At 36.5% G+C, this 15,491-nt stretch overlaps 2 protein-coding genes across 2 annotated transcripts; both read right to left on the bottom strand.

Annotated features, from left to right (window-relative positions):
* Nucleotides 1-179: 179 nt before the first annotated feature.
* On the bottom strand, nucleotides 180-2,239 carry LOC140768164 (uncharacterized). Its single transcript, XM_073108321.1, has 2 exons — nucleotides 1,807-2,239; nucleotides 180-1,070 (listed from the first exon to the last, which is right to left on the bottom strand). Exons 1-2 carry the CDS (start codon nucleotides 2,183-2,185, stop codon nucleotides 313-315), a joined length of 1,137 nt encoding a protein of 378 aa, XP_072964422.1. The 5' UTR covers nucleotides 2,186-2,239; the 3' UTR covers nucleotides 180-312.
* Nucleotides 2,240-7,432: 5,193 nt separating this feature from the next.
* LOC140768456 (protein S-acyltransferase 8-like) lies at nucleotides 7,433-15,142 on the bottom strand. The gene is made up of 5 exons (XM_073108730.1): nucleotides 14,883-15,142; nucleotides 13,117-13,302; nucleotides 9,434-9,682; nucleotides 9,010-9,243; nucleotides 7,433-8,232 (listed from the first exon to the last, which is right to left on the bottom strand). The coding sequence occupies exons 1-5, from the start codon at nucleotides 14,919-14,921 to the stop codon at nucleotides 7,732-7,734; spliced, it is 1,209 nt and encodes a 402-aa protein (XP_072964831.1). The 5' UTR covers nucleotides 14,922-15,142; the 3' UTR covers nucleotides 7,433-7,731.
* Nucleotides 15,143-15,491: the final 349 nt, after the last annotated feature.

Below are 15,491 nucleotides of genomic sequence, written 5' to 3'. Positions count from 1 at the left end.
TTAAATAAAATCTACTATTTTTCACTTCTCTTTCCCTTCTTAATACACACTGCAAGAAGCTTAGTTTAAATTGGTAGGTTCCCTTCCATCTCTCTATGTTGCAAATCTTTCTACTGCTCAATTTTTTTTTTTTTTTAACAAAAATAAATCAAACACAAGTAGAAACTTTTACTAGAAAATGAAGGCAATATTTTAATGAAATCATATGTTACAGATGTAACCACACAGAAACAAACAAAATTCTTCTATCTGGGCAAAAGAAGAACAGAGATAAAATCAAGGAAGGGAAAGAACCAGAGCAGTCTCAGCTCTCTACTGAGAAGAAGAGGAAGACGGCGGATTCTGGCTTGGATCAAACCAAGGAGGCATTGGATAACCCGACCCACCTCCCCAACTCCAACTTCCAGCAGTGCCCAAGTAATCGATTTGCTGCTGCATTGCCTCCGAAGTATAAAGCAAAGGAGAAGGAGAAGAAGAAGAAGAAGAAGAAGTAAGAGAGGGAACAGAGTATGTAAGAGAACTACTCGTGATTGGATCATGGATACTGGCATCATAGTTAGAACCCATCAACTGATCCAAAAATCTCGTTGGGGGAATCCGCTGGTACTCCCCAGTTCCTTGTAGCAATCTTGAGTACTCTCGATAGTCTCTTGATACCCCTGAGCTTTGAACACTTCCAAACTGCCCAGCACCGGGGGCGGCCGTCGGAGAACTGGATTCCGCCATCTGGGTGGTAGTTTGCGGTGTCGCTGAAGAAGAAGAAGAAGAAGCAAGCGGCGGCGGCGGGAGGCGGACTTCTTCCGGGAAGTTGAGCTTCGCCTTGCTCCCTCTGAAACGGAGAGCAGCCTGGTCGTAAGCCCGGGCGGCGTCCTCGGCGGTCTCGAAGGTTCCGAGCCACACGCGCGCCGCCTTGTGAGGATCCCGGATCTCCGCCGCCCATTTCCCCCAAGGACGCTGGCGGACGCCACGGTATCGCCGCCTTGTTACCGCCTTCTCTGCTTCCTGCTTCGATGAAGGGGAGTGCTCTTCCATGGACTGGGTTGTTGTTTGGAGGATTTGTGGAGTTTCCTCTGTTTCAAGATTAGATATATAGAAGAGAAGACATTATTAGAATTAATGGAGGTAGTTATATATATATAAGAGAGAGAGAAGAAAGAAGAAGAAGCAGCAGCATCATAGATAAGCATGAATGTAACAGTAACATGAGAAGAGATAGCGAAAGAATTTAATATCGTGTTTGTCTTTTATCTATCTGCGGATAAAATTCACAGAAAGGATGTTACGTGGTTCATTCCATTAATAAATGCCGTAGTTATCTTAGGGAGAAATCTATCAACACTATTTATTGTTATTTGTTATGCTTTTAGTACACGGTTTCTCTTTAATAATAAGACACTGCTTATCTAATGCAGTCTTCAAAGTAAAAGCTACCAAAAAAATAAAAAACTTATACAGATAGAAGTAATTCATCATCTTTTAATTCAAATTTTGTTAGCAAAAATTAAGATGAAATAAAGACCAAAAATGTGATGGTGCAGAGGACAAGTCTAAGGTAAGACAAGCTGATGCATATAAAACATATATATATATATATTTTTTTTTTTCCTTCTTTTATTGTCGACTTGAGAGAACGGATGTAGTTTAGTTAGACTAAACAACTTAGAGTCCTAAGACAATAAGATATAAGATTATCATAGCCGACAACATTATTAGAAATAAATAAATTTTACTTAGTCAACTACGAGTGCTAATTAATTAGAGATTAAAAGAGAGAGATGGGTTTGAGAAACAAAATCACGTACGTACCTACTACATTAGATGATCCTTCTCCAGAGAAACCTCCAAAGACATGAACATAACCCTGGTGGTATCTCATATCCATTAACTCTGGCACTACCAACTCCTCTCTTATCCTCTTCTGCCCACCTTGAAGGCCACCACCCCATGGAAGAGAAGACTTAGAAGACACAACGGAAGGCGAATAAGCAGCCGCCGGATTTCCGGCGACGACATGCGTCAGCGCCGACACAATCATCGACATCTCCTGAGCCCGTTGGTATCCCGAAAAGAGCGTCGAATCCGCCGCCGACATCGTCATCGACGACGACAACTTCTCGGACTCCTCCTCCAGGGCGAAGCCATGGTTGGCGAAGAAGTCACTTGGGTCAGCCACCTTGAAGGACATGAAGTTGTTACAAACCTTTTTTTCTTTCCAGATCCTTGTGGGAGGATATCTATCTCTCTATTTATAGAACGATCCAAATTGCCCACGTGCATTAAAGACCGTACGAAAGGAATTTAAAGGCGCCGACTTTGGAGAGGTGTCTCCATTGGTAAGAATCTTTAAGAAGGCTCAAACGTGCATGTCGTCGTAACTCATATATATCCTCCTATTCCTTTCTAAATTTAGCTCAATTAATATTTTAACAGAGAAAAAGCTCATTTTGAAATATTATGCCCTTTCACACTCAGGGATTTGACTGGATTTGAACAAAGTTGAAGGGGGAACGAACCGGAGCAGAGGGCATTAATTAATAGTCGGTGTCTGGGAGAGGAAAAGTGATAAAGGGAGGGAGATAAGGATTGAGAGGGGAAATTGGATTTGGGCTTTCTATTAAGATCGATAGACACCTGCCGACACAGTTAAGCTCGCAGCTTATTGGCTACTATATTTCTGGTACGATTCATGAGACCTAAATGGCTTTAATTAACAAAAGGCCTAGTCGTCCTAATTAAAACCTAATTGGACTTTATATATTCCCAGTAATTATCTTAAGTATGTGAAATGTCTTTGTCATTAGACCATGACAAAAGTTACGAGCTGAGTTGATATTTGATGAAACTGTTTACCAGAACATTAAATGCACACGAGTATGATTTAAGAATGATCAAAGACTTGGTCCGCCTATTTAATTTAACCTAATCTACAGTGAATTCAATGTATATATATATATATATATACTTCTAGAATAGCTTGGCTTTAATTAATATCCAATGAATAGTACTACTACATTGACTGTAGTTGCTTAGGTCTAACTTCTTCAATTATCCAACAGAGCTCATGAGCGTGACGATGGCCATCTCCAAATTGGATTGCTTTGGTTCCAAGTCTGGTGATTGGTCGACAGGAGAGATTGAGTAGAAAATAAAGTTGTACTAGAAATATTAAAAGCTAGTCAATGAGAAAAGAAACACCATGGCGTGCTTATAAACCAAATCCACTTTGGCTGGTGCATGCATTAATAACATTATAGTTTTCCAAAGTTGCATTCAACTTGAGGAGGAAGAGGTATGGAGCTGGTGGTAGGTATACGACCAGTATTTTCCAACGAAAGTCTTCAATTTTTTTCCTTCATAAAATGGATATTAATGACATTAAGCTCACATACTAGATTATTGACATGGGGTAGTTTCGTTCAAGAATAAATATCATTTAGAAATGTATGGGACTTCAAGTATTTAGACCGTTGAATTTTTGTGTAGACCATCTATGGTGCATTGACTCGATGAACGATGTGGAACATTTCAAATGTCTTTTCCATTTATTGTCTATTTAATCTTTTTAAATTAATATAATATCACGTGGCTATTAGATGATCAATTTTATATGCTCCCAAGATTGTCTTGTCATTGTTTATAGAAAAAAAAAAAAGGAATAAAAAGAAGATGCGGGTTGTTTATATAGTATAAGAGAGATTTAAAAAAATACATATAAAAATGATAATAGTTTAAGAGATCGAAATGTAATTTACCCATATTTTAGTTTAACTTTCAATTACGTATATGGATCAAGTTGTTTTTTTTTACGAGTACAGATTAAGTAGGTTTTTCTTCGTATATTTGATATCTATTTAGTTGCATAATCTATACATAATATACTTTACCCATTATATATTTTATATCAAACCTGTTAATCTATAATAAACGCATATTCGCTTACCTGCTACTCTCTTCGTCTAGACTCCAACCTCACCCTCACTCGTATCCTAACCCTTACCCCCTTCATCTCCTGCCTCCGCTCCCTCTTGAGCTCGTCCTCCACTTTCGGAGCCCTCTCCTCTCTTTTCTCCTCCCCTGCACCACCGCCTCCTTTGACACCTATCACATCTAGAAGCATTGGTTGCCACCTTTGACTATGGGTGTCAAAATAAATGAACAACATGGGTTTGGCTCGAACTCGGCTCAGGCTTTTGGTTTCGCTTAAGCTCGGCTCGTTTACACCCCTACCTATGACTAGCTCTCCTTTATCGACCTCGATATGGTCGAGCTTATTGGTCGGATCGTAAATTTAATAACTTTCTAAACTTCCTTTTTAGCATATAATGATTCTCTAAATTTTTTTTTAAAGTACATAATGACCTCCTAATAGAAGGGGTCTAAGTGAAGTATTTTTAGATGATTTAAGGGCCATTATATACTTAAAAAAAATATTCACGAGAGTAAAAAAAAAATGAGGAGGTGCAAAAGGAAATATTCTCAAAAAAAAAAAAAAAAAAAAAAAATTGCTCCAGTATTTCGCACCTTGATGCTTTCATTAGCACTAGTAGATATGGGCCCCACTCGGTGGCAGGAGGGAGGGTCCACATTGGCGTGAGATAGGCGAGGCCACCTGGCTCGCGGCCCACATGGATTGTGCTCCTACCACGTTTATTTTCTGGACCTTCTTTTTTCGAGTCCACTTACCGCCAAAGACCAACTGCTTTGTCCTATTACAGATGACGTGTCCTCTCGCTCGTCGCTAGAGTTGGTCACGTGACGAAGTCGGCTGCTACCTCTCTAACCTTACCCTTCCCGGATATTTACGGAAATGGCAAACTGATCCTAACGCTGTTACATGCCTAAAATGGTAAAAACCGTTAGAAAAATGATTCAACTCACCGTATCAAAACGGTTCCTAGTATTTAACCTTACGTGGCTTCCATAAAAGTCCCCCCCGCCCGACATGGATCGAGCCGGTTTTAAACGAAAGAAGATTTTGTTCGCCATCTTCTATTCTATTCGACTCAACACTGGCTGGAGAAAGAAAATCTCGACTAAGATTGTTTATTTGGTTCTTATTCCTACTCCTATTCATATTTCTACTATACTATTGAAACTCCTCTCAGTGTCACGCCAAACACAGTAACACAAAAGCAGTTAGATCAATACTATAAATCTCTCCTAAAATGAATATTATTTCGCTTTCTCTTCCTCAATTATTTTTTTTCTCAATTTAAAGCCGTGAATGTTAAAGTTACTTTTAATGGATCTCCTCTTGTTCTTCAATCATCAGAGAATGCGACGTTATATTAGGGAAAGGCATCTAATTTTATATTTAAGTTTCCAGCGAAATTAGCCGCTTAATGAAAAAAAGAAAAATTAGAGTTAGACTTAAAATAGTAAAAAAGAAAAGCTAATTTGAAGGTTTTATTTTTGAATCATTTTCAAAATTCGGTACATGTATGATTTCAAAGTGTACCACGTTCTCATTGAGCATTATGTGAACCTAAGTAAGGGTTTGGACGGACCCATCAAGTTATATATTATTCCATACGTTTGGAGAGATGAATGCAGAAGAGCCATGGACCCGTACATACATGAGACATGGGCACATGCCATTGGCTTACTTTGTTCTTTTCCTTTCTTTTTCCCATAATATGTAATTATATAATTATATATATATCACATTTCTCTCATGTTAATTGAATAGACTAACTTTATAGGTTTCTTCCTACTTGGAGAAAGGGATAGAGGTTGGTGTAAACTTCACCCCATTCGTCCTGAGATCACAGATGCCAACCCTCTTTCTAAGATCCCAACCCCAATCCCAATCCCAATCCCAATCCCAATCCCCATGCCCACCCACTTTATACCTAGCTTCACTTCTCAACTTGCCCTAATGTCAACTATATTATTTTACCTGGCCTTTTTCTATGAGAGAGACATGGAAAAGGGACCAAGGGGAGTGTTTTTTTTTTTTAAAATAAAAAAAATAAGAAGTTTTTATAAATTAAAATAAGCTCTATTGGGGTCGGAGACCGAAAGTGAGATTAACTCAGAAGAAATGCCATCATCTAAATACATCTATTGCCTAAAATTCTACCCAATCCTATATACCGTTAATCCTAACGGCTAATTTATCCATATAGATTGTTCAAATTTCAAAGCAATCAAATTATTTGATTTCTTAATTTCTAGATTAGTGCTAAGATGATTAAAGAGAATTATATTGTACTAGTAGCATTCTTGAATTCGAATGTTAGCGGGTGCCAATTTAATTGTGACATTATTAAATTTTATTTCTCTTAAAATAAAATTATAGTAATAATTTATGGCTATTGTAAAATTGAGGTCACCCAATAGTAGAATAAAGAAAAAATTGTAATTTATCCGCTCATAATTTAGCTTAATTTTAATTTACCATCGTGTAATTCAAACATAATCCTACTAACCAAATTCCAACAATTCGTCAACCGTTAACTAAGACGTAAAATAGACTTAATTATCTCTATACAAAAATAGTATGATTTATAAATAGAAAGATATTTTAGTCATTCTACTATTTATTCGTCGCGAGAAATATTAAGACCAATAAAGCACTATACTATACTCTTGGATTGAAAAAAATTAAGAGTTGCAAGTTGATCTGGAATACAATGAGATAAATTGAAATCAAACTAAAAGACAAGGAGGGGTAACCCAATCCCGGAGTATTAGGTTCTCACTTCTCTCCAAATATATGGCATGCTATAAATGCAGGACCAGTCAGTCAAGAGCTGCGATCTTTGAGATCTATAAAGAGATCTTTTAAGGAGAGGCGCCTTGGAAGTTTAATCAGGCATAAGACGAGGTCAGGGTCAACATTCTTTGCTCGAGGAGGATGTCTGTCGTTTGATGTTATCTACTCGTTTGTCGTTGGTTGAAACGTGTGCCTTCGCAATCATTTCTTTAAAGCTTTAGAAAGTTTGAATCCAATCCATTCGGCTATTCTCCTTCTCCATATTTGACAGCTATGTTTGATATGCAACTCTTTGACTCTTTCTTTGGCCTGGGAGCTGCATTCTCCTTTATTTGAAAGTAGAAATCAAATGATTCCCCTTTCAAAGTCATTTAGTCTTTTTAGACTTTTTGAGCCTCTCCACTAAATTTAAGCTGAAAATACTGAAGTATAAATTCAATCTTGCAGAGTAGACGTCTGCAGCGGGGAAGGCGAATGAATGGTTCGCTGTCCTCTTTAAGATGTCAGTTAAGCAGGCCAAGAAATGGTCCCATGAGAACCAAGGCAAAACTTGGAAGCAGCAAAGTAGGCACAAATATACAGTCCATTCAAGCAATGGCTATTGTCGAACCACTGGATTGAGACATGAAGCATTCAACCATAGAGACTTGATAATACCGCAGAAGGAAGAGCCTGATTACATTGATCCTCACATACCGCATGCTTTGATGTTGGTTAGAAAGAAGAATTACAAATAACACTTTGAAAATCCTGCAGTAGTTGCTTTTACAGAAAGAATGAACCACACCAACAAATTAGAGTGTACAAAATAAACAGCAAGAGTAAAGGAATCCGCTTCTTCTTCGACTCAAATACATACATTAAATTATGACAAGCAAAAAAATGGAGCTTGAAAAAGCAGCCAGGGAAAGATCTCGCCAGGCACTAATTTCTCTCCACAGCAAATTTTGCCTTCTTTCCACTTGAAAAAGATGGAAATTGCTGATATAGACCCAAACAAAATGTATAATTGACTAGTTTGGTTCTATTTGGATTCGGTTTCCAGCTTCCGTGAGTGACGCGCTCGCAGCAAGAACTTCAGGCGAGATATCCCAGTTCCCACTTCTGTGTCCCCAACTTAGATTCCGTAACTCATTTCTGGTAACAAGAATGTTCCTATCGGAAATGACACTTTCAGAGTCTGAGAACATGCTTTGCATCTCATTGCTGTTTCTTCCACCCATCTCCTCATCAACCCCGTCATAATCACGACGCTGAGAAATCTTCAAGAGATCACCACCAATCTCAAGATCATATTCAACTTTTGCACGTGGACCACCAGGTAATTCATCTTCCACCTCCACGGCATAGGTGACTGGAGCCGGCCTTGCCACTTCATCCTGCACGTAGGCTTGGAACTTGTTTCTAGAAGGTTTTATCTTCGTGCAGAAGACTTCTAGAAAGTTATTTAGACAACCTCGATCAAAGACATTGACCCTATTGTCAGCTCTGTATCGGAAATTCTCATATGTGGTCTGATGAATTGAATATAATTACTCACTATGACAAAGAAGTCAAGCTAAAGAACATAGGGGGAAAAAGTTGCATTTCCATTGCACTAGATATTTAGATGCTGTTGTTCAGAAAATAAATTGGCAATAATAAATTATTTAGAATAGCAAATCCACATGAACTTCAAGACAGCTTTCCTACATTTACACACAGTATCATGAAAAGAGAAAAGAACTAACTTTACTAGAATTGTTAGGGCATACCATCCTACAATACAAGTTTTATTAGAGATATCATTCCAACTATCCTAAGATCCTGACATTTCAACTTGATCTTCTAACTTCAATATTCTAATCAACTATGCGTATGAATTATACATATAGATCAGATATTGCATAACATCTACTTATGCATAAAATCGATTTGGCAAGATTCAAATAGTGAAAAGGAAGAGCATATTCAACTGTTGTTCAACTGCTGACAAGCAAGTTATAAACTTATAATGAAGATTTAGAAAGATACAACTAAATTTTTAGGATGAACAAATATGGGCACAAAAGATGTACTCATAAGTCCATGTTGAAGCAAGAAGCTCCGACAAACCATTAGGACTTGCAATTTAACACAAACACAATGACCAAAGGAAAAGGTGGTATAAGATATATTTATGTGAAAAGGTTGAGAAGTGGTCATTAAACTTGTAAGCATAGCGGAAGTGAAAACAAGCAATAAGATAATATGCGTTAGTAGAAAAAGACAAGATGCTAGTCGCCCTTTCTTACATATAGAAGTAAACTGACCTGGTTAATGCTCATGAGATAAAAATGAAACCCAGTGAGACCACCAACAAACCACAGAGATATGAAACAGTATATCATTAACACCACAGATGCTGGAGATCCTTTCATTGCCTTCCAGACGGTAGGATAATCCTCGCCCATGAGAAACTTGATGTACAATGCCGACATTGCAAATACATAAATGCAGAGAAGAGTTGCGGAAGAAACAAATAGGAAAAAGTAACGGTAATTGCGCTGCAAAAAAAAAATACCAGTAGAAAATCAGAAGACATGAATTTATAGGTTTAAATATTGGCAGAAAATGCAAGATCAAAAAAAAAAAATTAAATCATAAAATAGTGTCAATTAAGTATATCAAAGGCAACAAATACTCCATAATGAATTACAACCAGTTCGTAATAACCAGAGAAAACGAGTAACTCACCAGGCCAATGCATTGTCCAACCCAAGGGCAGTGATGATCAAAACGCTCCACACAATTATTGCATATAGAGCAATGAGAACAACGAGGAGGCCGATAGATCATGCAAGTCTCACAATACTTTACTTTCACAAGCCTACCGTTAACTATTTCATCTCTTGTGCGGGGAACATTGGGTTCCTCTGGAGGATGTGAAGCCCGAGGTACAATACCAGGATCCCGAGCTGAAGTAATAAAAAGCAATAACAGCACCTAGAAATCAGAGTTTGACACAAAACAAGCTGTGATTTTGGTGTCTAAGTGGATGCAAGATAAACAAACACTAAGCAATACATGGAAGAATCCATCACTAAAGTCCAGGTGATACAACCTCATTACTTACATCTAACAAAATTATCATTTTGTGTATACAATATCACCAGTGTCCACTAAGATATTGCTAGATGCATATAAAAATGCATGTATCTAAGTAGATACAGATTCTTCATATGAAAAGGCGGCTGCTATGCAAAAGATCTTTAGAGTTGGCATCATAAGAACCTATCTTTATTGTTCCCGAGCCTAGCATGAAGACTTGTAAACATAAAAAGCAAAAAGAAGAATAGCATGCAAAAGAGAACAACTAAAGATCTCTAAAAAGGTACTTTTCAAATGAAAAAATGAACAAGATGAAGAAAAACATGCAAATGATGCACAAAGATACAGCAAATGTCTTTGCTGGTAACAACAGAAGAAACTTCACTATAAACCACAGTTACAGTACTCCTTTGTATGGTACAAGGAATGAACTTTAAGACAAATTTCTCGCAAACTAAGAATGACATAAACATATCGATCCCTTAGTCCAAACTACATGGAGTGGGCTATACTGATCTTATTACTTTCTTCAACCTTGTTTCTCACAAGCTTCTCTGTTGTACCAAGTGCTATCATGTTCTTCATTACTACCTCACCTTTCATTATTACCAAACCTTTTTAGTTGAATGAGATCTATCTTGCATAGTGGTGCACTTATCCTCTATACATGTCCAAACAATTTCAACTTATGTTCATGCAACTTATCCTCTATAACTGCTACCTCTAACTTATATAGGATGCAGTAATTTCTAATTTCATCATTTGTGGTAACTCCAACTACCACCCCAACATTCCATCTCAATGACACAACTTCCGTGAATGTCACTTACTAATGACCAACATTATCCTCAATGATTTCCCAATAAATTACCCATTGAATGCAATATTGGTTCTTAAGTTATTTTTTAGTATCAATCCTCTATCTTGATATCTCAATTAACTAAGCTTGCATTCCATATACTCAATATAAAGCTTACTTGTTCAAGAAGCTTTAGATCCTAACATTTTTCTCCATATTTTCTAACTTAATGTTTACTTTATCTAAGCTTTTTGCAAGTCAGTAAGTACCATATCCAATTGTCAATATGTCTTTTTTTTTCTCTAATACGAACCAGGTCAAGTAGTATCACACCATAGGGTCATTGGACTCAATGGATTGAATCTATTTATCTTATTTATTTTTATAGTTTAGTTAAATCTTAGTAGGTTGCATATGTAACTTCTGGATGAACAACTCATCAGAATTTTAAGTCTTTTTGACGATTAGATCGGTCGGCATTAATCTTCAAAGTTCCATATTCAAATCTGTCTAGAAACCGATATGGATCGGGTCAAGCCGGTTCGTAACATCCTCACTTCTACTATTCTAAATAAAATCTTACGTAAATATCTTGAGTAGTCAATCTACTTAGCATAAAACCAAATCATTTTTGACACTCATTTTATGTTTCAACTATTCTATTTCAAAAGACTATAATTTATAAGTTGATTTCATGAATCTATACATAACTCTGTATTACTTAATATTTATTATTCTTTCACCTTCCATTTCTTCCTCTCATTTCATGCATCAAACATCGATCTAATTCCTTATCTTTCTTTCTCTTACTTTAAAAAATTCAATTACTTATGTATATTGACTTATCCATCTTAAGTACTTAGCATAGAAATAGATTATAATATGCCAAAAAAGCTGCATTAACCAATCTCTTAGCTTATTCATTCCTCATTTGTGTCTTTCATCGTTTTTCACTATTTCAAGCCTTTTCTCGGTTATATCGTTCTTTTAAAAAACCAATTGCTTTTTGAATCTCACTATTCATCTACCAACTCTCAAAACCAACTTTCTTTCCCAAAAGGAGTGTTCCAATTTAATCCAATATATATTTTCCACGTTCAATGCTTTCAAATTATACTCCATCCATCTCTTCCCATATTTCTCATTTGGTGTGGTTGGATCAGCGTGTAAGTGCTAATAATATTAAGTAAGCAGGTACTTACAGATTACAGATCAACAATGGAAACATAAAATGATTCAATTATAAGATGTTTTCTACCTCTCAACTAAGATTCATAAGATATTATAATGCTTATTGGACATATAAAATAAGTCGATTTTTTCCTGCTCATAGTTGTAGAATTAGCGATTCCATGCCCTAAGTATTTCTATCATGACTAATCCTTTGATGATGACAGCAGGACGAATCCATTCATATATCATCTACTCGTCAACGACAAAGTGTAAGGACCAACTAAGGTTCTAACTTCTAAGTATCAATATTGGTCATTAGAGAAAAAGATATGTATTGGCCAAATCAATTTTTGACTCTTTTTTAATTATTATTCTAAAAATAATAATATAAACTATAGAAAAATATTGGAAGTTGAGGAAAACAAAGAAAAGAAAATTTAGATTACTCAAACAAGATAGTAATAACATAGTACAGAGAGTGAAAATACTAAGAACAATATCTAATTCTGAATGGATTTAGTAAATATATGTGCTTATCGCCATCATCGCCTCTACAACAGAGGTGATAGAAAGCCTCCTGTAGATGAGGTTAGCAAACCTTCTTTGCAACAGGGATAAGCATAGGTGTGTGGAAAGAAAACTAAAAAATGGAGTGAAGGAAGAAAAAAAAAAACATCAACAAAAAAAAGAGAAAAATATGAAGGAAACACAAAATGTGGCACCCAAGACATCAAAATACTGATAGTTGACGTCTTGAGTTATATTTATATTAGATGCAACTTATGGTGAGTTCCACATATATTCTGCACAAAAGAAAATTCAAAAGTTTGCATTTACAGCCAATATAATTGATGTGTATCAATTGATACGGCTGATACTGAACCATACTAGGCCGAAACCAGGGCCGATACATCTCATTATCAATCAATACTTTGAACCATGGGAAAACAACCAAGATGATCTTAGAAGATCACACATCCAATCAGTACTCCAAGCAGTTTTTGACCTCATCACTCTTATTGATTAGTGTAATTCCTGTACTTGCTTCTTCTATGGCTGGTCAAGTAACAAAAATGTTGTATTTTAAGCAAATCATCATGTACTATATGTTTACTTAAAAAACAAGGGATACGATTAGGAAGAGAGAGAAGCATGAGCTATAACCATAGTAAAATCAGAAGAAGAAAAAAAACCTTATATGTTTTACCACGTTGGTCAAATGAGGTAAAGGAAATACCTATTAGTCCGTTACATTCTACAGCAAGTGGGAAATAAAATCCAACAATATAGACCCTAGATTAGAAATCCAACAATATGGACCCTAGACTAGAAGTTACGCTATAGAAAGAGTACTTACATGGATTGTAAAGACTATAGCAACCACCAGAACTGCATATCCTGCATCGTATGCAGGAAATCTGTGGACAAGATGTCTTGCAACAAATACGCAAAAGATCACAACTGGAACAACAATAAGTGAAACAGTGACAAAAAGTGACTTAGCATCAGGCCCAAATATCAACCTGCCACCAAAAATGAACCTCTGCAAAAGAGAAACGATGCAATTAAACATTTCTTTCTATTGATATAATGAAGTTTGAGTGACTATCAAATAATCAATATTGTGGATATTTTGTCAAAAGATACTTAATATGCCACTGATAAAACATCCAATAAAGTGCATAAAAATTCTGAACCATACAAGAAACTTAGTGCAAGTTATATAAAGCAGTTCAGCACTGTTCTTGTTTCATGAACAAAACTCACAATAAACAGAAAAGTTGTGAAATATACAAAAGCCTGTAAATAATATTATCCATACAGATAGAAATATGATATGTAAGTTCTACAAAGCAATGGTTTATGATCAGAACAATCTTATCCAGACAATCCTCTTACATGCTAGAAAGCCAAGAACAACAATGACAAATTGCATTGTCAACACCACATAGTACTGCCTTGGAGATGACTGATCAGCTTTTAGATTATGGTAAATGTTCTGGAAATGACAGAAGTCATGGTATGATAATTTAACTAGATGATTAAGAGATTTAGTTATAATAGCAAATTTCTTACACATGTAAAAAAAAAATTAAATCCTCGTATCCCATTCACACACATATGAAGAAATTTCAAAAGAATAGGTTACAGAACCAAAATAAAGAAAATGGGAGCTTATAAACACATTTCTGCTTTTCACCTTCCCCCTCTCACCTGAGTAGACATAGTTCCCTTTGTCCATCAAAGTTCTATTTGTCTATATAATACAACTCAAAGTTTAAAGCATCAGTAGAAGACAAAACAAGTTCTAAAAGTGGGAGTTGACATAATAACTATCCTATCATTATGACATTATCCAAATCAATGAGCCTTTAAAGAATTGAGAAGGCTCTGGTACCGACTATAAAGGAGGATGAGAAGTCTAACCCAACTGAATTAGAACTTGATACAAACATTGGAACTCATTTTCTATACAAAATGTTAAGCCACTGTGCCTAACATTGTAAATCAAACGTTTTCACTTCAGCTCTCTTTCCAATGTGGGAGCGTTCTCACGCATGATAACTCAAAACTCCATCAACAATATACACCCAACGTAACTTTCAAAATGACTACAACTAGAAATCAGATTGCAAGTAACAAAGAAATTGACTATAAGAAGACAAATAAAAAGGCAGGCCTAGGGACTGCAATAAGTAAGAATCCCCCAATGAACTCGAAGTTTAGAACAATAAACCAAATCAAGCATCAATAAATGGACTGGGCATTACTAGGTAGGCTTAGAGAACACAAGACAAGTATTATCTCGTAGAAACTAACAACAGCCCACAAATTGTATTTGAACCAACCAAACACAAACACCTAAAACAGAAAAGCCCACCAAAATAACCACTTTGAACATAACCCAGCTCGACTACAAACTAGAGAAGAGCAGTCACCATTCCACAATCTCTCCCAAAAGTACGAAATCAAACTTCAAACCCACCTCACACAACAAAGATCAGCACACACCCACTTGCTAAAATCGACTCACGGACGGCACAAACACTCCCAATCAAACAAGTAATCAAACCACAACGAAACAAAGTTAGATATAAGCAAGAAGGAGCCTCAAAAACTTGCATTGTTTCCTTTCCAGGCTTGGTAAACGCGCTTGGCCATTAGAAATCAAACCCTCTGTGCGGTTAAGCCAGCAACGTCTCGATGATATAGAACCCCCCACATCTTTGTCTCCGCCGCTCCAAATCGATACGGAACGAACCAAGAAGAGACCAAAGCGCCGCTCTCCTCTCCTTCTCTTTCTTCTCTTCTCCTCTCTGCGGCTTCCAAAATTGGTAGAAAGGCTGCTCGAGAGCGCAGCGAGTGAGTTGTAAAACGAGGGCTTTTGGCTGGAAAATAATAATAATAATAATAAATATGGTAATTAACCACGATCTAGTAATCTACTCTACGGCTTCGATTTGGGTAGAGCAGAAGATGACCAAATTAACCTTGGACTGGCATCGTAATTTCTTGCTTGCCATCCAACGATTGGTCCCCTTTCTTTGGCCTTTGTCCAATGTGGAAGCTATTCCTTCTGGAAGGGGATTAATTAATTAATGACTATGATTTCTTACTTATTCAGAGTTAACCCAAGCACTACTCATTAATTAATCCTTCTTAAGCCTAAATATTTCCTGGTACCACAAAGGAATGTACTTGTCTTGTCAATATCTTGGTTGACTAAGATAT

The sequence above is a fragment of the Typha angustifolia genome, chromosome 10 (genome assembly GCF_048772165.1).
Source record: "Typha angustifolia cultivar Huaian chromosome 10, ASM4877216v1, whole genome shotgun sequence".
In the NCBI taxonomy this organism is placed as follows: Eukaryota; Viridiplantae; Streptophyta; class Magnoliopsida; order Poales; family Typhaceae; genus Typha; species Typha angustifolia.
Note: the sequence above shows the minus strand (reverse complement) of the source record. Positions and strands in the feature narration are given on the sequence as shown.

Bases quoted from the DNA above. Each gene is read 5' to 3' on its own strand.
- LOC140768164 (XM_073108321.1), bottom strand. From the start codon at position 2,185: ATGTCCTTCAAGGTGGCTGACCCAAGTGACTTCTTCGCCAACCATGGC. The intron at 1,071-1,806 runs GTACGTACGTGA...ATCTTGAAACAG, and splicing joins AGGATCATCTAATGTAGTAG to AGGAAACTCCACAAATCCTC.
- LOC140768456 (XM_073108730.1), bottom strand. From the start codon at position 14,921: ATGGCCAAGCGCGTTTACCAAGCCTGGAAAGGAAACAAT. The intron at 9,683-13,116 runs GTAAGTACTCTT...TCTGATTTCTAG, and splicing joins CTATAGTCTTTACAATCCAT to GTGCTGTTATTGCTTTTTAT. The intron at 9,244-9,433 runs GTGAGTTACTCG...TTTTTTTTGCAG, and splicing joins TTGGACAATGCATTGGCCTG to CGCAATTACCGTTACTTTTT.